The sequence below is a fragment of the Rhineura floridana genome, chromosome 7 (assembly GCF_030035675.1).
Source record: "Rhineura floridana isolate rRhiFlo1 chromosome 7, rRhiFlo1.hap2, whole genome shotgun sequence".
NCBI lineage: Eukaryota > Metazoa > Chordata > Lepidosauria > Squamata > Rhineuridae > Rhineura > Rhineura floridana.
The window spans coordinates 60,994,290-61,017,728 of NC_084486.1; the positions used below are offsets into that span (position 1 = coordinate 60,994,290).

At 39.6% G+C, this 23,439-nt stretch overlaps 3 protein-coding genes across 5 annotated transcripts in view; 2 read left to right on the forward strand and 1 right to left on the reverse strand.

Annotated features, from left to right (window-relative positions):
* DHX32 (DEAH-box helicase 32 (putative)) overlaps positions 1–3,838 on the forward strand; it is a 57,961-nt gene extending 54,123 nt beyond the window's left edge. The window contains 3 exon segments of the mRNA XM_061637696.1: positions 329–433; positions 436–505; positions 3,040–3,838. Coding sequence (XP_061493680.1) covers positions 329–433; positions 436–505; positions 3,040–3,217 — 353 coding nt within the window. The 3' untranslated portion in view covers positions 3,218–3,838.
* BCCIP (BRCA2 and CDKN1A interacting protein) lies at positions 9–18,153 on the reverse strand. Its single transcript, XM_061635692.1, has 7 exons — positions 17,900–18,153; positions 16,395–16,469; positions 14,711–14,791; positions 11,664–11,759; positions 8,434–8,621; positions 5,290–5,464; positions 9–3,811 (listed from the first exon to the last, which is right to left on the reverse strand). The coding sequence occupies exons 1-7, from the start codon at positions 18,032–18,034 to the stop codon at positions 3,641–3,643; spliced, it is 921 nt and encodes a 306-aa protein (XP_061491676.1). The 5' UTR covers positions 18,035–18,153; the 3' UTR covers positions 9–3,640.
* UROS (uroporphyrinogen III synthase) overlaps positions 17,883–23,439 on the forward strand; it is a 55,660-nt gene continuing 50,103 nt past the window's right edge. For 2 of the 3 annotated variants that reach the window (XM_061635694.1, XM_061635697.1), the window contains exon 1: positions 18,150–18,365. The gene's annotated coding sequence lies outside the window, so the exon portion shown is untranslated. The other variant, XM_061635696.1, reaches the window with a different exon arrangement.

Below are 23,439 nucleotides of genomic sequence, written 5' to 3' on the forward strand. Positions count from 1 at the left end.
TTAGCTTCATCTAAATTTATTAACATTACAGATAATCTTAGTTTAATCCAAATACTTTGCTTTCATTTGTATGGAAATAATAATGCACTGTTCTTTTCATTCCTATTCCCCCACAATTTGTTTTAATTCTATAGTTTAGTCTATAGTCTTCTTCTAATTCGTTATAAACTTACAAATTGTGAAATATAGTAATTTAACCACATCAAAACCATAACTTTATGTTCTTGTGTTATTTAATGGATAATTGAATGCAGGTAATGCACTGCAATAGGCATAAGTCCAGATAAACTACATGTAATTTCCTTGCAACTTTTCATATTCTAGATAGCTCATGATGTTGATGGCTCTGGAAACTACTTAATGTTGACACACAGGCAAGTAGCTCAGCTTCACCCTTTATCAATATACTGCAACACTGCAAGGATCCCAGAGTGGTTGTGTTCCATGAATTTAGTGTCGCTGAAAACAACTCTATAAAAATCATCTCAGCGATATCACCTGACCTGTGAGTAAAAGGAAGCAGGGATTTTTTTTCACTCGTGTGTCTATCATATAATTTTAATTTAAGAGCATAATCCAACACAAACATCTCCTGTATAAGATTTGCTGAAAGAAAATGGAGTTGTAAGAGAAGGCTGTTACTATGGGCTAAATCCCTTTTATTGCTAGAACTGCATCATAGAATTATACTGTTGGCAGGTATTCACCTTATCCAATGGATTATACATGCTTGCACAAAATAAGTTGTTGGTGGGTTGTGGTCTGTGTCTTTAACGATTTCGATTTTTGCCTTGGACTTTCTTTATGACAGTAAGAAACTCCAGAATCTTTTCAAACTGAGCATTGGTAAACGTTAACTTAACCAAAGAAACTGAAATGCTGTGTAAAACATAAGGCTGCCTACTTTATTTTGCTTTGGAATTTGGTGCCACCCATTGATATTTTCAGCTGTTTTTAGTTTCAGTAATTGGTGATAGGCATGGATGCGGGATATACTTCTGGTCATTTAGAAATTCAGCACATACATGGGAGATATTGAAATTAGCTTCTAGTTTGCTGCCTGGGGAAAGTGGAGGGCAAACAGAAGGGATGAGTGATCTCTGCTTTTAGCTCCCAGCAGTAAAATACCATGTTTTTTTTTTTAAAAAAGCTAGCATCCCATCACACGCAATGATACTTTCAGAATGTTGATAGGTCTCCTGAACTTTTGTCTTGTTATTTCTGGTAGGATATGAACACAGGAAGCCACCTTATATTGAGTCAGATCATTAGTCCATCTAGTTCAGTACTGCTGACTGGCAGCAGCCCTCCCGTCTTTCATTCGAGGGTCTTTCCTAGTCCTCCCTGGAGATGCCAGGGATTGAACCTGGGAGTTTTTGCATACAAAGCATGTGCTCCACCATTCCTTCGGAATCTGGCTCCTTGGCAGATACCAATCTCTTAACTATAATGTGGCTAAGATTGTATGACGCATGCTAGAAATTGTTTGATGGGAGCCATTTCAAATTTCATTAGGATCCTTTCACAATGAATTATAGAAATCCAAGTGAAATTTCCATGGAAGTTAATAATGAACCTATTAGCATTTTAAAAGTGTTATAAGGAAAGCAAGAGATGAAATGTTACAAGTTTCTTAAAATCTCACCATTTGACAATTTTACCTTGCAGGCCTGATCCGATGTTGAAAATAAATGCAGAATCACTCAATGCATTTGTTTATTTTAGTTAGGGGAGGGAACCCATGAGTCCAAGCCAAGACGTTAGCTGTCCTGAAACAGCCCTTTAGCAAATTATTGTAACTTCATTGTTTGTTTGCTTGCTGGAACAGGGACATAATTAGGTTTTTTAAAATGGGCCTTGTAGAGGAAACAAGGTAGAGGTTATAGTCACATTGTCTTACTGACTTTATAGTGAGAATCTATTCCTGTCTGAACAGATGATTTATTTTAGGAGTGCTTTCTATTTAATAAATAAATTTCGGTTAAAAGCATGGATTAGGAATTAAAATTTTAATTAGAAAATTTAAAATGAAATGTTTATCCTTCAGCTATTCCAACCCCAATGTTACTAGTTTGTCTGTTAAAAGCATATATAGAAGCTTGTAAGCATTGCTACAAATTCAGATGTTCCATTTGTGGGTATTGCAAATTATATCTGAAATATAACATAGTCTTCGATGTGAGTATACACTTTGCAAATTGTACCTGAAGCTTTAGCGCATAACCTATTTAAATTCAGGGAAGCCGTAGAAGGGCACATTTTTTATCTATTCCAGTGGATCTAAGAAAGGAAGGGCTTCCTGCTGCTGTGTGGATTGTAGCCTTTCAAATAAATTCAGTCATTAAGAGATCACTACCCATACACTACGAGTTTTAAGCATTGCTCATTAATGTTCCAGCTCCAATAAATTTACATGGATTTTGCTTCACTTTGATGTCACAGCTATGTATTAGTTGTGTGTGAAAGAACATAGGGTGATTGACATATTCAGAGTTAACTTGTCCATTGATTTCATACTGCTATTAACATTGTATTTTATTTATTTATTATTTAATTTGTATCCCGTCCTTCCTCCCAGCAGGAGCCCAGGGCGGCAAACAAAGCACTAAAAACACTTTAAAACATCATAAAAACAGATCTTAAAATACATTAAAACAAAACAGCATTAAAAACATTTTAAAAAAACTTTTTAAAAGGGTTCAAAACCCATATTCTTCAATTGCAGTAAAGTACAGTCTATGTTATTAAAAAGGCGATTTCATTCTATCATTTTGAACTCACTATCTGTTTAAACAAGTGCCACAGATGGAACATCTGAATTTGTAGCAATGCTTAAGACTACAAGCTTGTATATACACTTTCCCTGGAATATTTCCTTTGGAACCAGTTCTGGATTCCAACTGCCCAGCTCTATGTTTAATGCATCAAAATGTGTCTGCCTGTAAGCATTTGCTGCACGAGTCATAAAACAAAGAAAATATCAAAAGATTGCCACTTTAAAAATATATACCCTCACTTGTTTATTCTGTTTCTTAACAGATTTGTGGAGCTGGCACCTCAATACTATTTTAGTAATTTATCCACCAGTGAAAGCAAGACCATTCTGCAGGAAGAAATCAATCATTTATCGCCCATTTCAACAACACATGAGGAACAAAAACCAAACAGTGAAGATAAAGAATATAAAAAAAATCCTGAAAGACCTGCTGAACAGTGATGCATTATTCAATAAGTTTGCTATCCCAAACTATGTTGAACTATACATAACCTATGTACAATATATGCCCTAACATCAGTTTTTATAATATGTGACATGAGAAATCATTTTAGAACAGAACAAAATGCAGGAGTAAGAGTTTTCCATCATCTTCAGCAGTATGGAAACCATCTACAGTTAGTTAAAAATGTGTCCAGCAATTATTTAATGATACATTAAATAAACATTTTTATTGCATGTGTAATCACACAAATGTTTTAAATGCAATCTGCCTGCCAATGACAGCAAGTTGTGTAGCTGATATATTTTATGAGAATATAAAGGAGATCCCCCCAAAATGCAGAACAAATATAGAAAATTTCTTGACACATCTCAAGTCAAGGAACTCTTGCAGGTTCAGAAACCATTAACTCAGAAAGTGGTTTAGACAGAAAGATATTCTTTGAGTTTATCCATGATAGCATTCATCCTGTCAGCAGGGATTACCATCACAGTTCGTAAAGGTTTCATGGGTACATCTTCAAAAGACCATCTGCCTCCTAAACACGAATCACTCTCCTCTTCTACTGAGTAACTGAACTTCAGAAGTGATTTCTAAAACAAAATAAGCAAACTCAAGTTACAAGCACTGCAATTGTACTGCTGCTGCATTTTAAAGAATTATTAAGAATGTGTATATAGCTTATATTGTGTATGAAGAAAGGCTGAGTAAAGACATTAAAACAAAACTCAGTTATAACTGAAGATTCAGTATCCTGTTACAGAACTTGATATGCAATGTTTAATATACTGTATAACTAGATTTACTCGAATGCTTGCATGGAGTATGCAATGATAGGTGTTCAAGAAGGCTATTTTTCACACCCTGGAGGAGACTCTGGATACACATCATGAGCCAAGTCCAAACAGCAGCTTGTTAAGATGCAGCCTTGGACAACTTAGTTTACCCTGTTTATTTGTCAGATAATCCAAATATTATATTCTAAAAACACATGATGTGCCTAACTGTGTATTAAGTTACATTATTTTTTCATACTACTACTCAATTTGAAAGTGTTCTGAACCAGATCTTTGAGTTTTAGAAAGTACACTGCCAAGGATTGATGTGATGTCATGAGAAGGTGAAAGACGTGAGAAATTAACACATAACCCAGTGCACAGAAGTGCTAAACGCTGAATACTGCAGCATGCAGAGGAAATTGTCTGTGTACTTTCAAATCTCTCTACAAGCAGAAGGACTAAACATTTTATTTTTTCAGTGCTGATTAATGATGGATACCATCTGATCATAAAAATAAGTGAAAATTCAAAGAATACCTAATACACCCTTCATGATTAAGAAATGTCAGAAGGGGCCACTATGTGCCTACGAATGTATCTGATTTTATTTGACCCATCCTGACCCTGTTTTTCTGGGTTTATTTTTCTAAGAGAGCTAAATTCCACACTTTATTTTGGAATTTGTGAAGGGGAAATTGTGATTCCCATGGTGTGCTATTTCTAGTTTATCAGCCACCAAATAACACCAAATGCTTATGGGTTGACCACTGCACATTCTTAGGGAAAATGGATGAGAAGAGGGGAGGGCGGAATAATCTGTGAGACAGCAGCGGAAATCTCCTGGAAGAAGACACAGTTAAAAAAAAAAATTAACCACTGGGCATCACCACCAACATATGACACCCTTTCCAGTATTCAGATGATAGGCGTGGATTTATGTATCTCAGCTTCACAGGTGTGTAACACCAGCTCAATAGCAATTTCAGCATGGTTTCACAAACCCCTGCAGATATGGAGCAAAATGGAGGTTTTTGCCATATTAGCTTCCAAGCTGACTTCAGTCATGGTACCCAAATCAGCCTCCTACATGTCCTTCCATCCCAATGTTGTACCACATGACCCCGAGACCAAACCTTTGTAGATGAGTGACACGACACTCTTCAGTTTGTTAGGAACGTCACCAGACACTATCTATGCTAAACCATTTGCCTGCGCCATACTAGTTTTAGGTTCCGGTATTAATCAAAGTGCACTTAGAAACCTGAACAGCAACAACAACAACAAAGTCTCACCTCATAAAAGAATTCTTCCTCAGCATTTGAAAACATCAGTTCTTCTTTCTGGTGGGTGCGGCTTCCCTTTTTTCTAGCATTCTTCTTCTTATCAGTAAAAGTCTTGCTAATTAGAAGATAGAAGTAGCATTTTCCACAAGGTTTGTTTGTTCTTTGAGCTTCAGTTAGTTCTTTCCTAGAAATAAGAATACATTTTACATCCAAAATCCCTTCATGCTTCACTTAAACTATGCAAAACTGCAGGAAATGTCAACTGAAAAATACTTCTATCATGCCCAGTCCTCACACTAGAGATTCATACATTTTCAGCCCAATCCTCAACAACGACGACAATAAGCTGCTTTGCCACAACAGTGCTTCCTCAAGTGCCAATGCAACCCTCAGATCTGTGCATAAACACACTGCTCCACCAGCCCTTAAGAGGTGGGGGAAAAAACATTCTGAAAAACAAATGCTCTTATTGCCATCAGAATACAAAAGGGAACATTCTGATTCTGATGTGTCTGTTTCTCCTTTGGCCTATTCACACTACCTCTCTTTACCCCACTCCACAGGAAAAAACACTGCTTTGCTGAAATTGTATCATAAATAAACAAATGAGAACGCTCCTTCACAGGCCCTGCAAAGCTATGGTTCCCTGGAAGGGTGTTCTAAGGGCCACAGGAACCATCAGAGGGAGCTCTAACTTTCAAGGGGGAGTTCTGGTGTCAGATTCTCCATCTTCTCTGCCATGGAAACTTCTGCAGCCCTTGCTACAGCCCATCAATGTCGGAGCTCTGGTGACAGCCAAAAAGGGTGCTTAGTGAGGGTGGACCAGGGGAAGGCAGGAGCTGGCATAGTTTATTCCCAATTATTCCCTTCCCATTGTTTCCAATGGGAGGGAAATAAGTTTAAAAAGTAACTGGAAAGGGACAGAAGAGTGCAAGAGTGTTCTCTAGTGCAAACCTGGGTGTTAACACCCTGCTACTTTCACCCTCACTTCCTTCTCCTATAACAGCTTTCATCTCTTATCCCCACTTTCTCTATTTCCAGTTTTTACTTTTGAAAATGTTAACCTTTTATCACCCCCTTGGCTCTTTCCCTTCAGAAGCATCCTGGCTAAGCAGCAGGCCAAGCAGGCAGGCAGGCAGGCAGGCTAGGGTTGGTGAGAGAAAGAGAGGAGCCAGACTGCTCTCCATCAGCCCCACAGGCATTTACCTTTATCCTCTCCCTCCATCAGCCCATTCTTTTCATGACCAACACACTCAGCGGGCCACATCATCCATTTCCTCTCTTCTATTTCTTTCCTTTCCTCCCCTTCAGTTTTGCTTGCAACAACCTCATTCTCTAACCAACTCCTGCTCCCATATGTGCCCATGTACAGCACATGCAGAGAGCTCCTGCCACTAGCACCTGTCCAATCAAAAAGCTGCTGCGCAACCAGGGGTCAGGCTGTGACACTGAGGTCCGCTGGTGGTTCCCAGGCCACAGTTGGAAAAATACTTTATTTTAGGATTTACCTTTAAAAAACTAGTTCATGCCTCGGATAACTAGAGTACTATTAAACAGAGCAGATGAATGATCTTTAATGGCACAATAAGAGAAACCTGATTTAAACACTTAAATATCCTTTGAAAACTCCCAAATAAACACTGCATAGCTTCTTACAAGAATCCTTGTGTCTCCCCTAGAGTCCAACTCCCTCCTCTACTTTGCCATGAATATTATTGCTTTGCGCACCAGGCAGCCTCTCCATTAAATCTGTAGCTTGAACCTTTGAAACTTGGATGTATTCTGCTTCCCACGAGCACTCAAGGCCTAATTACACATTACGTTAACTGTGTGGTTTGCTGCCATGTCGGGAGATATTTTTATTTAATCCTAGGCATGGGGAACCCTGATCTCCATGGGCACTACAACATACAGGGAAGTAAATTTCTCTCTGCAGCCACCATCTGATTGAAATCCTGCACACCCAGGCTACAATTAACGTTAATTTCCATTGGTGCCAATGGGAGCTTTTTCTCCATTATTAATTGCAGCATGGTGGGGCAATTTTCATTGTCATAATGGCCAAGGAATGGTCAAGTCATCCCTCTCCACATGTTGTGATCCCAGTGGAAATTCCACCCACCCTCTAGATTATTATTTTTTAAAATCTGATATGGCTGAAAGCCACACAATTAATGTAACATGGGGTTAGATCCTCAGTTATGCACATGAACGACAGGCTTATAGTTACTCCCTTGCCCATTCACCTATGGTGAGTAAAATTCTCCAAGTGGGGTTCTCACTGTTGTGGGATTAAATTGTGCACACAGTGGCCATACTGCTATGATGACTGCACCCAACTCTTTCATTCTCCCTTCCAGACACTGGGTTGTATCTAACAAAGTTATCCTGTTAATGCAAGGACTTCTTCCTGTGCAATGGGACTTCCTTTCATGCCCCACACATCCCCATCTGTTCTGGGTCCCCCCCCCCAACTTTCTAAAGCAGATGGGGGGAGGCACGAGGAGAGGAAGTCTTTGCATTAACAAAGAAGAACATGAGGCCACGAAAGAGAAAATTATTCTATCACCACTACCACCAGTCAAAATCCTTACAATTTGAGACTCTTCTCTGAATTCTTGGCACCAGCTTTTATAAAACTGCTTACCAATCTCTGATATGCGTCTGACATACCAGCCTATGATCTTAAAATATATTTCAGGTATTTATTCAAAGTTCAGAAATTTACAGAATTTGCTGTAGCCAATCTTCCACTCCCCAGCTAGGAACAGTACCCACTATAATAAAAGATTAACGGTTAGAACAACACATGGTTGTTTTTAATTAGTATTCTCCCAGCCACAGCATAACTCTTAAAACTATTTTATGGAACACATTTGTCTGGATCCAGTACATTGTTGTGTACTTCTAACCAGCTTTTTTCACCTCTTACAAAGAGTTTTCACATATAAGTAAAAGGAACCTATTCACAATATGTCAGATACTGAATGCTAGTATCAAAGGTCGCTTTAAGAGATTGATACTAAAATGTTGGTTTCTGCTTCTCAGGAGACCTTTTTCTTCCTATTCTACACATTTCCATTTAAATAAGATTTCAGAGGTCATCCAAGGATATAAATTTGTGTTCAAAAATGATTTTGGAAAAGTTCTTACTGCAGTTGCTGGTGCATGGGCAGAGCAATCTGGGGAGGTACATTAATGAATCTTTCACTTAGCAGGAAGCCCACAGGCTTGGTGGTGTCACTTAGGAGCTTATCCAGCTGTTCAACCATACTCTGCTCGCAGTTCTTCTCACACTGGCTTAAAACCAGCTCTTTAATTTGTTCAGCACATTCAGTACCCTAGAAATCAAAGGACATATTTTCTTTGCATTACAGAATAATTATTGACATAAGATAACCTGAAAAGAGACCTTCTGGGCATTGTTTTACAGGGCTGTGGAAAATTTCTTGCTGTGATTTTTAATGATTTGTAGAAATTTGTTTTTTAAATTACTTAATCAACCCTCAAACGAATGCATGGAGGGGGGGTTTAATTCTGAAAGAAGGACAAAAGTTGTAACCAAGCTTTTGCATTTCATTCTTGCTCAAAGCCACAAAACCAGCCATGTGACTGAAAAATACTAACAAGTATAATATGAAATACTCTTTCAGCTTAAATTGCCTAATACAACAAATAAAAGTGCCAAATAAATGCTTTAAAAATCACATTGCTGCTAGCTTGAACAAAATTATAAGCCAAACAACAGGAAACTACTACTGGATTTACTCAGTTTATAAATATTTATTGGTAATACCATTCCAGTACCTCCATAATCTTGCCTCACAGAAATAGCCTTTCATTCACCAGTTATTTCCACAGTTCTTAAGCATGATTGCACTCAGGCACAGAAAGAGTGAACAGATAGCAGAGGATATCCAATGTAAGTCCACTGATTTCAATGAATCCAAGTATGACTAAGGGCTGCAATTCAATACACACTTACCTAGGAGTAAATCCCATTGAACCCAATGGAGCTTACTTCTGAATAGACATATATTGGATTGCAGCCTTAGTTGGATATCAGCCACTAACATGGATAGTGATATTCTAAAACAGTGTCATGGCTCATGCAAGTCTTATCACAAAATCAAATTATAGTCAATCACTGTGATTCTTTGTCAATTTTGTACTTTTATTCTTTCACTTTTGCTACATGCATATGCTCCATTTCTCTATATTTATATGCTCATTTAGACCCCATGCAAACTAACATCCTTCCCTTACCCACGGTTGATATTTTTAAAAAGGATTCTTAAAGTTGTAGAAATTGAATTTAGGATTTTTTAAAAATCATTTTAATATTTAAATAACATGGAAAGTCATATGGCCAGGCACACAAAGGGTCAGGTCAGAATGATCCTACCAACTGTTTTTATTCGCCATGTCTACAAACGCATAGCGCTGAACCTGTTCTGTCCATTTCATGTGAAAAAGAAGCAGAGAAGATGAAAAAGTATTTTTCCAAACTTCTGTAACAGAAAAATTACTCATTTCCCTTAACATCATTACAAATGGTATTAAGGGTCAATAGTATCCCACACATTTGAAAACCTGTTAATAAACCTAGATTTTTAAACTCCCCCCCTCATTGTAACCCAACAAAATTGCTTTTCATCATAGTTATCATTTTGCACAAAACTTACTAATTTGGCTTTGAGGGTCACTGCAATCTCAGTTGCAAATGTTTGGAAACAACCTGCATCAGCAGGTGGCCAGACTTAATAGCAATTGTTAATTAACAATTAAGGACATCTAAGGACCTTAGATGACCACTTTTCTTTCTTTGCAGAAACATATTTGCAAAATGTGTTGTTGAGGGTTGCTCTCAATGTTTCTGGGGCATGTTACTGTCTACCATCAAAAGAATAATTAAAATCCTCAGATTTTATTATTGTCTTCAATGCTGAATTACAAATATGAGAGACAAGCCCACCCCTGTACATGACCTGTGGGATGTTCACCAACCTACAATGCTTAATGCCATATGAGAAAGTTACAGTTAATGAACAATTAGTGCCATTCAGAGGAAAATGTCCAGCAAGGCAGTATATGCCATCCAAACTCACAAAGTATGGCATAAAATTCTGGCTGTGTCTGTTGTCTCAGTAGCTCAAACTCTAGGCTAGACGGTGACTGAAAAACTAACAACACATTTACAGGGCTCTGGAATATAGCAACTAATAACTTCTTCACCAGTTTGTCACTGGTCAGGGGATTAGCTAAGAAAAACCTGGCTCTTATTGATGTACTGAAGAAAAAGAAACCAAGCAGAAATTCTGCCAGAGTTCCTTGTGTATGAATCCAGAAGTGTCAATAGCAATGTTTTGGGTTTTCTAGAGTTTTTGACACTTGTAAGTTATGTATCAAAGGAAGAAAGGAAAATGATTCTTATTTCTTCAATGCATAAAAAGTACAACAACCTCAGACCAAAATTCCAAGACTGAGATTATTATTTATTATAAAGACATTGAAGGTGGCATGGACACCTGTGTCCACATACACTTTCAAACAGATGATCAAACAGTAGCCAATGGTGGTTTTTCTAAATCTAGTAGACACTGCTTGCCTGAATGCCTATATTGTTTGGAAACTGGACAGCTCATAATGGTGAGAACACCCAAGGGCTCAAGTCTAGAGTTCGTTGAGTCTATAGCTACACAGCCAGCTTGCCTAGAATTTTAAGAGAGACAGCCTCAGAACTTATCAGGCCTGTCACTGCTGACACCAAGAAAAGGCAAAAGCATTATCTCTGCAAACAAAACAATGACAGAAAATTATAGCAATTTGCTTCAATGGAACCATTTTATTTATCCAGTTCACGCAGTTATGAAATGTAGTGATCAAGCACAGAGTGCTTGAAAAGCTTGTACTATGGTTGGAATTGTTACAGGTAATTCACAACTCATGACTATTACATGGTTATACTCGTGTAACAGTTATAGTTATGCTATATGTATGTTAATGACACAGTATGTTAAAAAAATTGTGGGGATCAATTAGATCCCACATACCATGCTTATAGGTTTTTGTACTTTACATTCAGTGGTATTGTTGATCCTAATGAATTGTGTGCAACTATACTGTTGTACTGAACAAGAAATGTTCTCATTGAAGACTTTTGGAAATTGTGTTTTGATTAATAACTTCCACCAGTTATTTTATTTGTATTGTTTCCTTGGAGTACATTTCACTCCAATATCAGATAGAAAAAACTTACTGTATCAATTAAAGAATTAAAAAGGGGCAGGATAGGTAATACTGAGGTGCCAAAATAATCAAATATTACATTTTCAGTAAGAGAGGCAAGCTATTATAGTTATAAACAAAATATTATTACTGACCTTCCTTTCAGTTAAGTTTAAGAGGCTTATGATGCCAAAAACCTCATCATCATCATCATCTTCATCATCATCACTTTCTTCTAAAACTTCTGCTTGCTATTAAAAAGAAAATAAAGAAGAAAACACATTCAGTTGCATTTTCTCCTACACATTGCTATTAACTCTTCCTGCCAGTATCATGGTCTACTAATATTCAACAAAAGACTATGAAAACAACCCTATGCAGGTTTTCTCAAAAACAAATCCTAAAATACACAGCAGGGTTTTCTTTCAGGTAAGCATACACAAACAGGGGTGTCTGTCGTTGTAGCGTATTTTAATAAACATGCACACCATCTGCATATATAATCTTCCCACCTATTATACAGTTCCAAGGGCAGGCAATCTGGGATAAAGTACTCATGGATGTCCTAGGTCTAGGAAAGGAAAATATTTTTGAATATTATAGGTAAAAGCAAAGTCAGTAGTATATACCAAGGTTTCATTTGTAGTTCAAATAGTTCTAATCAGTGTTCCACTAAACTATAGCTACATGAAATTGGCACACTTGAACAGTTCAATTTACTTAGTGAAATATCACTTTAATGTATCAGCTATGGCCAACTCCTTCAATTAAGACAGTGTCATTAAATCCACCTCAAAATTGTGACCCATTTGCTCCATAGTTCTATCAGATAGATATCATATACACCTAGAGTCTTTTAACTATCGGGGATCAGAAATTTGCATTCATGCCAGAGTCTTGCTAGAATTTTCCTGTTGGTCACTAAGATTCCAGCTATTATGTATTCCATTCCTGTAGCCCTGGCATGTAAGCAGAGCAGTGGGTCACCTTCTTAGGATGAGTGGAGATAGAAACATAAACCAAAAAGTGTGGAGAGTACCCAGTTATGTCTGGCTCCTGGGTGAAATGTCCAAATACAAGTCCATGGATTATATGAATCTTTCAGAGATGTGAAGGCAGGATTGTATTTTTTTGTGTGTGCCATGATTTCTGGTCAAACTGTATGCAATGGCTTACCAGGAAAAATGGTTATTAGCATGTTCAGTTGTTTTTATTGATACATTTGCCACCCTGGCCTCCTTCAAGAGGAAGGCCAGGATTTAAATTCAATAAACAACAACAACATATTTTCTGTGACTGTTGCAAGCACTTGTTAGGCTCTGCTGATGATGAGTAAAAATAAGCTCATGCCTGTTGAAACTTCAGAATTATACTTTCAGTATCTGAAAATAAGGATGCATAATGCAGGAAAACTGAGGAACCACCCCTTACCATATGAGCCTGCTTACTCTTTAAGATCTGTAGGGTAGGCTCTGCTCTGTGTCCCAGTGATGAAGGTGTGACTGGCTGAGACGTAAGAGATAGCCTTCCCTGTGGCAGTGTCCGGCCTATTGAAGTCAGTTAGCACCCCCCAACCAACCCCACTAAGGCTGCAATCCAATACATTTGCTGGTCCCTGACCGTAATAAAACTATCAATCAATCAATCATACATGTCTACTCAGAAGTAACCTCCATTGGGTTCAATGGGACTTACTCCCAGGTAAGTGTGCACTGGATTGTAGCCTTAATCTTCCATCACCTGGCTAAGAATCTGGTTTACTGCACTGAAGAATTTTTAATAAAGCAACCCTGTTCTTTAGGGCTTTTAAGAAATTGCTTAGATTTTTTTTGTGCTGTTATGGTTATATTTAAATATGCTGTAAGCCCCCATGAACATTTGTTTTTACAATGGAAGGGCAGGGTATAAATATTGTTAATAAATATTTTATTTATTTAGTAAAATATTTATAACATTCCTTTCATCCATACGGATACTAGGGCAGGGTACATCAAAGAAAAGAACCATACAGCAACAATAGTATTTTCAAATGTAACAGTATCAAATTAAGGCAGCTATAAACAACCAACAACAGAGCAGATTAAACAATCAAAACAAAAACTTTTTAAATGCCAGGGCAAACAAATATGTCTGAACCTGGTGCCAAGACAACAGCATGTGTGCCAGTTGCATCTCTGATAGGAGAGCATTTCACAACTAGGTTGTCACTACAGAGAAGGCTCTTTCATGCATCACAACACAATGGATTTCTCTAAACCACTGGTTCCCAAACTTCTTTTTCCCCATGGACAGTTTGAAAATTGCTGATGGTCTTGGTGGACAGCTTCATGATTTTTCTGCCTGCTATAGCAATTGTAATGCCCTGTACTGGATGCTGGATGATTTATAATTGCATGTTTGTGCCTTTATTTCTTACATTGTTTTTATTGTATTTAAATTTGAATTCCACAGAATTCAGATTGTAATACAATAAACAAAATATAACATGCAATTAAGAATCAATATAAAGAACTGAACAGGTTTATAACAGATGCTATTGGAGGTCACTGATTCATATGGTCAGCATAAGTCGTAATCGACTTGAAGGCACATAACAATGAATATTTAATGTGGACATGCAGACCACCTGAATGAAGCTCAGAGACCAGTTTGGGAAGCCCAGCTCTAAGTGATGGAACCTGGCCCAGCCTCCTCTAACACTCTTGGGGCAAAGACAGGCTGGTATAGGAAGATACACTCCTTCAGATATTTGGGTTCCAGGCCAAAATGCACTTGTGTAGCCCATTAACAAAAGTGCAAGAATACTTTTTCCCTTTCTGTAATGCCCTATATTCAAATACTTTTGTTTTTATTTTCCCTAGACTAGTTTGCAATCTGCTCCAATTTGTATAGGATGAGGCCAGGCTTTACAGCGTTCTGCTAATGCAGCGGATGTCAATTGCAGAAAGGCCCCGCTCTTACAGCACTTGTTCTGCTTTTACGGTGTTTTTTTGCCGTTGGGCACCATTTTGGTCAATGTTAGTCAATGGGTTCCGCTTTACAGTGGTTTTCGCTTTACAGCAGGGGTCCGGAACGTAACCCGCTGTATGAGTGGAGCCCTACTGTATTAAGAAAAGATGCCACTATGATCAATATATCTTGCTAACGCACGATAGATATATGCTACAAAGTGTCCTGTATTAAGACAGTTTTCAAATCTTACCTTGATAACACTCCCAATGTGATTTTGTTGTATCAATATATCAGTCAGATCAGCTGTATTAACAGGAGCCTTTAGAAACAGCTAGTGGGGAAACAATTGTGCAGGCTTTAATTAGGAATATATTTTCTATTATGAATCACTTATTAAGACTGATATTGCTTTGTGGAATCTGATTTGTCAGTCACAACTTGTAGCGTTCTTGCCCTGTCTGCTAGAAACAGCCACACCATGTCCATGAAAACTAGTATTAGGCCAGCATTCTAGGGCCAAAATAAATTTGAATTTAGTACAACTTGCTTAGGTTTCTATTACGCCATACTTAGGCTCTAATCATATAAACACTTACCTGTAAGTAAGTACCATTAGACTCAATGGGCAGTATTCAACTAACAAATCCTGTCATCACAAGGATTTCTGCTTGTGCAATGGGACTTATTCCCCTCTCCTTCCCCCATACTCTCCTCAAATCTGTTCCGGAGGATTGGGGGAACCCCTAGAAAAGATTGGGGGGTGCAGGGGGAAAGAGGAGACAGTGGGAAAGTTCCATTGCACAAACAGAAAGCCTTGTGCTGACAAGATGCTTACTTAGTGTTATGTTGGATACAACCCAATGGGACTTTTTTCTGAGTGGATGCAAGTAAACTGGTCCTAAGCTAAGGGCTTTACATATTAATTAACACCTTGAAGTTGGCCCACTTGGAATATTAAATGTTGTTGTTTCTGGCTACCCAGAGAGATTCAAACTACATATTACATTAAAGGTATTTTTGAACCCCATGCTTAGGATTCTCCATATCTTTTTCATTATCTGAACTTTCCAGAAACAATTGAAGACATTTTTGTTTCAACAGGCTTTCCAAGGTAGATGAATGGGCTTCTGCCATGGGTGTCAATGTTAATTTGTTTCAAATATTTGTGTTTTTAATATTTATTTATTTTTGCATATCACCTTGAGATGATTGTAGAAGGTGACTAAAAATAATAATATGGTAATAGAAGGCAACAGCAGTTTCCCTGATCCGGACCGTGCCCTCTGCCCCATCTCCTCACAGCAACTTCAGGGCAAATAGCAGCAGTGGGGGAGAAAAGAAAGTTATCCCCTCCTCACAATCTCAGTCTGGGACCCATAATGGGAATCCTAAGTATGGGATTCAAATATGTTTTTAATGTAAATGTCTAATTTGACCCTAAAATATTGTTGAACTGGGATACAAATATTGCAGATTGTGAAGATGCAACAGAATCAGCGTTCTGAGTCTAACAGAGTTTTTCAACAGTTTGGGGGACCATAAAGGCACTCAGAGTTATAATTTGTTTATTATTTATTTATTTGTTACATTTATATCCCACCCTTTCTCCTAGAACGAAACCAGGGTGCCAAACAAAAGCACTAAAACCACTCTAAAACATCTTAAAACCCAAAACCTTTAAAACAAATTAAACAAACATTTAAAAACGTTAAAACAAAACATATTTCAAAAAACCTTTAAAAACATATTTTTTAAAAAACTTTAAAAACATATAAAAAAGTAATTCCAACACAGAGACTGGGATAAGGTCTCTTATTAAAAGGCTTGTTGAAAGAGGAAGAGCCACCACAATTTATTCATAATATTAATGGTCTTTCCTTTCATTATATTTTAACAAAGTTACAACCAAATATCACAAGATAAGACATATGTACCTGTTGCAGTAATTTTTTTATTCCATTCTTATCATTATCAGATAATGAATGTGCTTCAAATTCAACATTTACTTCCTGTAAATAAACACAAAGGCCAAATCACACAGATGTTTGCCATGAAATTGAAGTCAATGAAAAAAATTCGTATCTTAGAATTGCTAAAGATTTATCTGAGATAGATTATTAGTATATACAAGTGTCAATTTGTGGCATTTGTAACATTACCATAAACTGGAGGGGGGTGGGTGAGGAACCAATAATCAGTCAGTCCTTGCGCAACGAACTGTCTTCTTTTATTTAAAAACCAATTTTTCTATGCCCTCAGAAAGCAATGTACATAAAAAGGAGTGGACAAGATACAATAGCCACACTAGAAAACTGTATAAATTACTTTTAGCATACTACTCTGAAACCACAGGTATCTATAGACTTGGTTAAAAGCAGCAGTGAAAAGATATTCAAGGCCTGCCTATGCACTTGTAATGATGGGCCAGGATAAAAGTCAATTGGAGTAGAATTCCACAGTTTTGGGGCCACCACAGAGTAGTGCATGGCAACCTAACAAAGCTTAATGGCAGACACTCAAGAATGGCCCCTGAAAGAGATCTTAGGAGTTACTTACCCCCACCCTCCCATGCAATAGAGGATGCAACAGTGTTTTTGTGTCAGTTCGCCACTTTCAAGAGTGACTGCTAAGCCCACTTCAGACTGGGTGCTAGTGTTATGGTTGCTGCCCCAAAACGGTAAAACTGTCAAGCCACATGAAAGCTGCTTCTCACCAACTCAGTTTGCACTCTTGGTGACAAAGGAGACCTGAATTATCAGCTGGTAAGTTTACAACAACCTGCACGTATTCAGAGAGCCTTTCCAATATTTATTTATTTCATATAGTCCTGGGATGTGTCCTCGCACCAAAAACAGAGTCCAGCAGTAAGCCCTGCCCTCAAATTAAGCCATCCACGCCTCTATGACAGGGATGGTGAACCTGCGGCCCTCCGGGGCTTGTTGGACTACAAGTTCCATCGTCCCTGGCCATTGGCCATGCTCGCCGAGGCTGATGGGTATTAGAGTCCAACAGCGTTTTGGTGACCCATAGGTCCTCCACGGCTGCTGGAGACGGGGAGTCTGGGGCTAGGGGGAGAAGTACCTTAAGGTCGCGCCTATGGAGAAAGGAGACTGGGGAAGATAAAATCACGGGACGGGAAACGGCTAGAAGAGAAAGGACGGAAATTTGAGAGCGGAACAGACGGCTGAACAGTGACAGACAGGGAGCGGGCCTCTCTCAACGGCGCAAGGGAGGCTTGGGCTGGGAGAGCCAAGCGACAGCCCAACTTGAGAGGAGCAGAAAGAGAGAAAGGCCCGGCTGTAGTTTTGGAACCTTTGTGCAGAGCAGCGAGCTACAGGCGCATTTGGGGAAAGATACAAGTTGCTTTAAAAGTAATGGCGATGCTGTCTGACAGGGGTAGATGCGACGGAAGAGAAAGAAATTCCAGCCACTCACTCACCTCATTTAACTCTTCTTCCTCCTCTTCCTCATCACTCTCTTCATCGCTGTCCGAGTCCACCCCCTCGCCGCCGCCTTCCTCCTCCCAGGAAGCGGGCGGCCCTCCTGCTCTCTTTCGCTTAGCTCGAGTGGCCATGCTGCCGCTTCCTTTCCTGCTGTGCGCCTGCGCCGCGAGCCGGAAGGGAAAGCCGGAGCCAGCCCGGCAGCGAAGGCGAGAGTTGGATAGAGGCGGGCTCTCTGCGCAGGTGAGCAGAAGGGCTGCAGAGCTACCTGGAGCGGCCGCCGTCTTCAGAGCCGGCGGAAACGCCCGGGGAAGGTGGGAGGGTGTGACTGCCGTGATGTAAGCAGAGTTAACCCTCCCTCGACTCTGCTCCATCAAAAGAATTCCCTTTGGGACCTAGGAGAGGCAGGGTTCGTGGATTCCACGGTGGAGCTTCCAGGCGACTTGAGCAGTTCTTTCTGTCTAGGTAGGGCTTGATCTCTGCACTGGTTTCCAGTATCAGGGCTGCGCACTGAGATAAATATTATACAGCCAGCATGGAGTTTTCGCACTCTGCAATGTTAAATTGAAAATACCCCCCATGCCATTCTGATGCTTCCCATAAGCTCATTTCAAAACAAAACCTTACAAAACTTACAGTCCTGAACCCAGAAACGCTTGCTTAATAATCCTCTCAATTTTCATTGCCATACACAAAGTCAGAGAGCATGGAGAGTTAAAAGTGTAAAAAGAAAGAGAAAACACCCGCTTTTGAACCTTTTTCTGTCAGAGTTCTCATAATTAGTTGAAATTAATTAAAAATCAGCCATGTTCACAGAGTACTTGTAATCCCATTACTGACCTTGCCCCATACTCTGACATTTATCTTCTGCAGTTTAAAAGTTCTGCATCTGTTGGAATTGCTTTCTATTTATTTTTTTAACCTTTTTTTCTTTTCTAAACAATATGGTTTTAAAACGCTTTTTTGAGATGGTTTTGGGGCTTTTTAAAGAAATGTTTTTAAGGTTGTTTTGATGTATTTTAAAGTTTGTTTTATGATGTTTTTAAGTGCTTTTAGTGTTTCTGTTTGCTGCCCTGAGCTCCTGCAGGGAGTAAGGGCGGGATATAAACAAAATAATAAATAAAAGTTTTTAAAAGTGCCTGGCTGATTTTTAATTAATTTAAGAAATTTAACATTGAACTCAATGATAAGGCTATGCACCCTCAGTGAGAACCAACTGTCAGTGTTCCAAAAGCCAGACTCACAGCTGCTGGGCTTAGCTAATCAGGGGGCCACACCCATACCAGACCTTTAGTCCACTTGAAACAGTCATGACTTTCTCTAAAGAATCCTGGGAAATGTAGTTTGTGAAGGGTGCTGAAAGGAGACTCCTGTTCCCCTGACAGAGCTCCAGTGGTCAGAGTGGTTTAACAGCTGCTCTGATTGAAGCTCTGAGGGAAACGGCATCTCCAAGCAACTCTCATTACCCTTCACTTTACTACACTTCCCAGGATTCTCTGGGAGAAGCCATGACTGTCTAAAGTGAAATAAAGTTCTGGTGTGGATGTGCCCACGGACAGCTTTGGTTTAAATTTGAGTGGGAGGCTACATGTGCCTGCTGTAGAATAAAAAGGTGGCAGAAACCCTTAAAAAGAATGATACTATTCACAATGTTTTCCTTTTGGAAAGGAAAGGGGCTTTCCATCTGCCCAGTGCCCACCCATCCAATCTCCCCCCTCTCCTGCCCCTCCCCCCAGGTCAGTGTCACCTGTGCTAAACATGATTGCACAGGAGTAAATTCCCCTGAACTCAAAAAGCAAATGATCAAACCTGCCCTCCTATCCCCCCTCTTGCCCCTTCCCTCCTCCTTCCGTCTCCCCTTCCTTCCCCTCCCCTTCCAATCTCTGCCTTCCCCCTCCCCCTGCCCTCCCCTCCCCCTTCCAATCCCCTCCTTCCCTCTCCCCCTCCTTCTGCTCCTCTCTCCCCCCTTTCTTCCCTCTACTCTCCCTTCCCCCCTCCTCCCCCATGGTCAGTTTTACCTTTTCTAGCCATGATTGCACGGGAGTAAATCCCACTGAACTCAATAAACATGCAAAAGATCAAACCTGTCTCCTCCTCCTCCTGCCTGCTCCCCTCCCCATCCCTTGTGGTCAGTTTCACCTATCCTAAGCATGATTGCAGGGGAGTAAATCCCACTGAACTCATTAAGCAAGAAATAATCAATCCATTCTCAGCAGACTTGCACAGGATCCCATTTCTTACATCCCGGATAAAAAAGAAGAGAAATTCACTAATAAGCAAAAAACTTTGCAGAAAAGAGATGTTGCAGTAAAATTGACATGAACACAATCTTCACTTCACAATGTCTATACAAGTGTACGCCATTTTCCTGCATACATGTTGGCCACAGCAGATGAAAAATTGTACACCAAAATTGCAAGTTCATGTATGTTATCTTTATTCCACCATGTGTGGTTGAAGAACACACCTATAGCCTACAGTTATTTCTATCAAACTTTAAAAAGCAGGGAAATTGGGCAGCTATAGTGAATGCACCAGGGGAGCAGGAGACCTGATCTCTCTGAAATATTGTACTGCCCTACAAACTTGTCAAAATGCAAACATCATTTGGGTTGGTCTTTCACAGTCCAATCCACTTCCTGTGTAGCTTGGAAGAATTTGGTAACATGCCTCTGAGCATATGGTGAGTCGTGGCAAAACCTGCCATCTCCAAAGATGGAGAATTACATTTTTGTATGTTTGTTGGTGTTCTTCTTACTTTGCTTCTTTTCTGTGTTACTACTGTTTCTACAGAGAATCTAACCTAGAAAATTATATTTTAAATTTTATTAATGTCAAAGCCTTTTTATTGGTCAATGTCATATGATGGTGAAGACAGCCTTTTGTGTTTCAAACTGGAGGTTTTGTTCTATTTCTATTTTGGATGCATTAACAGTTTATTATTTATTTATTTATTTTATTATACTTGTATATCGCCCCATAGCCGAAGCTCTCTGGGTGGTTTACAGTAACTAAAAACATTAAAACAAATACAATTTAAAACATATCTTAAAAAACATTTTAAAACACAATTTAAAAATTTAAACAGTATAAAAACATTTGAATCTGAAGGTGGAGTCTGATGTAAAATCAGACTGATTACAACATGTTGCTACTTAAGCAAAGACTCTAGCTGTGGAAAAAACAAACTTGGCCTGCCCAAGATGCATGTTTTCAGCCTGCTGTGCTTAAACTGCTCAATTTAAGGAAAGGTGGGCATGGTCAATTAAAAACGTAGAGCACATCTAGAATTTTCCTAGAATATATTTCACCTTCCACTGTTTTAACTTGTGCAAACTGAGCCACTCTGCATGTCCATTGGAAACTATTCTGCAGAACAGTCAGTGCCATTATTCCACAATTGTTTTTGGAGCTGTTTTTTAGTGATGCAAAGTGTTGCTGTACTTCACATATTCACAGAAACAGAAGCAAAAGAGAATGATTTACTATAGGAAACTACTAAAATTGCAAAGTAAATCAAACATATTCAAAGTGACTATCTGAACTGTATCAGCTGTTTTAATATAGTTGCTTCCTCCCTCCTAAAAGAAGATCAGCACAGTATATGTCTTGTTTCTGTTATTTGGGTTGATTGCAGGTGTTGCCACCACTCACCATATGCTCTGAGGCACATGTTACCAAATTCTTCCAAGTTACACAGGAAGTGGATTGGACTGTGAAAGACCAACCCAAATTGTGTTTGCATTTTTACAAATTTGTAGGTCAGTACAATATCTCAGAGGAGGCCATGGATGCAGGCAAATGGCATACACATGTATAGGCATTGTATAGTGGAGATTGTGTACATGTCAGTTTTACTGCAACATCCCTTGTAAATGTTGCTTCAAGGGGTTTGGCTGCTGAACAGAATTCAGCTATGCAAGAGAGTTAATCATTCTATTCTTTCTAAGATAGACTTCCAAAGCCCAGATATCTCCTGTCTATTTGGTTATCTTGACAGCTGTGCACAGGATGCAGTGTAGAAAAGATAGCATTGTGCCGTTCTCTTTTTGCATCTTCAGCAAATAGGAAATAAAGCTGAAGTTCATGCACCCATTTTGAACAGAGATTAAAAATTGCCTTCCAAATGTCTCGTATGCTAGGAAAGGAGGAATGAATTTAATGTAGCCTTCCATGTGTCAGCACCATACCTCTTTGACCATACGCATCACTGGCATGTGGCCTCCAGAGGGCTGGGCAAGGGTAAATAAATGCAGCCTCCCCCCCCCCAAAAAAGGGGGTTAGCCACCCCTGCTGTAGACACTACTGGTGATCCATAACTGGTGAAACTACTATTGCAAACTTTTGAACTTTTTGGAGTGAATGGACTTTCGTCATCTGGCCAAGAGAGCTTTGTCCTGACACCTTTGGCAGCCTGCTATAACAACTTTGGGAGGCACTTCAGGGACAAAACTGCTCAGATTCAGACAGAGTTGGATGCCACAGTTAGAATAAGTCCAATGGCAGCGTCCAGCATGCTGTCTGTTCCATCTGTACTGGATCAGTTTTGATTATTGCAGCCTTAGGAAATGGGCAAGCTGCTTGAAGAAGTGCGACCAACCACCTGTCTCCTTGACCCTTGCCCATCTTGGCTTCTTTGAGCTTGCCCTAGGGAGTTGACTAGGTGGGTCCAAGGAGCAAACAATGCTTCACTGGAGGAGGGTAAAGTACCATCTGCTTTGAAGGAAGTGGTGTTGCATTCCCCCCTCCTTGAACCCAGAAGTGTTAAACTGTCACCCAGTGACAAATATGTCCTTTTTTGGGCAAGGTCCTCGAGAAGGTGGTGGCAGTCCAGGTTCAAGCATGCTTGGAAGAGACTGAATATTTAGATCCATTTCAGTCTGGCTTTAGACTTGGTCATGGCGCTGAAACTGCCTTGGTTACCCTGGTTGATGACATTTGTCGGGAGTGAGATAGGGGGAGTGCAACCTTGCTTGTTCTTGTGGGACTCTTGGTAGCTCTTGATACCATTGACCATGGTATCCTTCTGCAGCTCCTAGGGGAGGTAGGGGTTGGGGGTACTGTGCTTCAATGGTTCTGATCCTACCTCCAGGGATATGGCTACACTTTGACACCATGGAAGCTTTCCTGTGGTGTCCCTCAAAGTTCCATTCTGTGCCCCATGCTATTTAATTATATGAATCCACTGGGAGCTGTCATCAGGAGTTTTGGAGTGAAGTGTCATCAATATGCAGATTATTGCAATGTACTCTACGTGGGGCTTGCCCTTGAAGATGATTCGGAAACTTCAACTGGTCCAAAATGCAGTGGCCAGATTACTGGGTGTTGTTGCTTTTAGAACTCATATAACACCTGTTCTAAAACAGTCACATTGATTGCCAGTTTGCTTCCAGGCCGAAGTGAAGGTACTTATACTGGTGTGTAAAGCCCTAAATGACTCAGCCCCCAATATCTAAGAGACCACCTCTTTCCCTACAGACTTTCTTCCATGTTAAGATCAAAAGTTCGGAGAGGGCATTCTCTGTGGCAGCCTCTAAGT

Bases quoted from the DNA above. Each gene is read 5' to 3' on its own strand.
- BCCIP (XM_061635692.1), bottom strand. From the start codon at position 18,034: ATGGCCACTCGAGCTAAGCGAAAGAGAGCAGGAGGGCCGCCCGCTTCC. The intron at 11,760-14,710 runs GTAAGATTTGAA...TCTTTTTAATAG, and splicing joins ACATTGGGAGTGTTATCAAG to CAAGCAGAAGTTTTAGAAGA. The intron at 8,622-11,663 runs GTCAGTAATAAT...TTTGATTTCTAG, and splicing joins TAAACTTAACTGAAAGGAAG to GGTACTGAATGTGCTGAACA.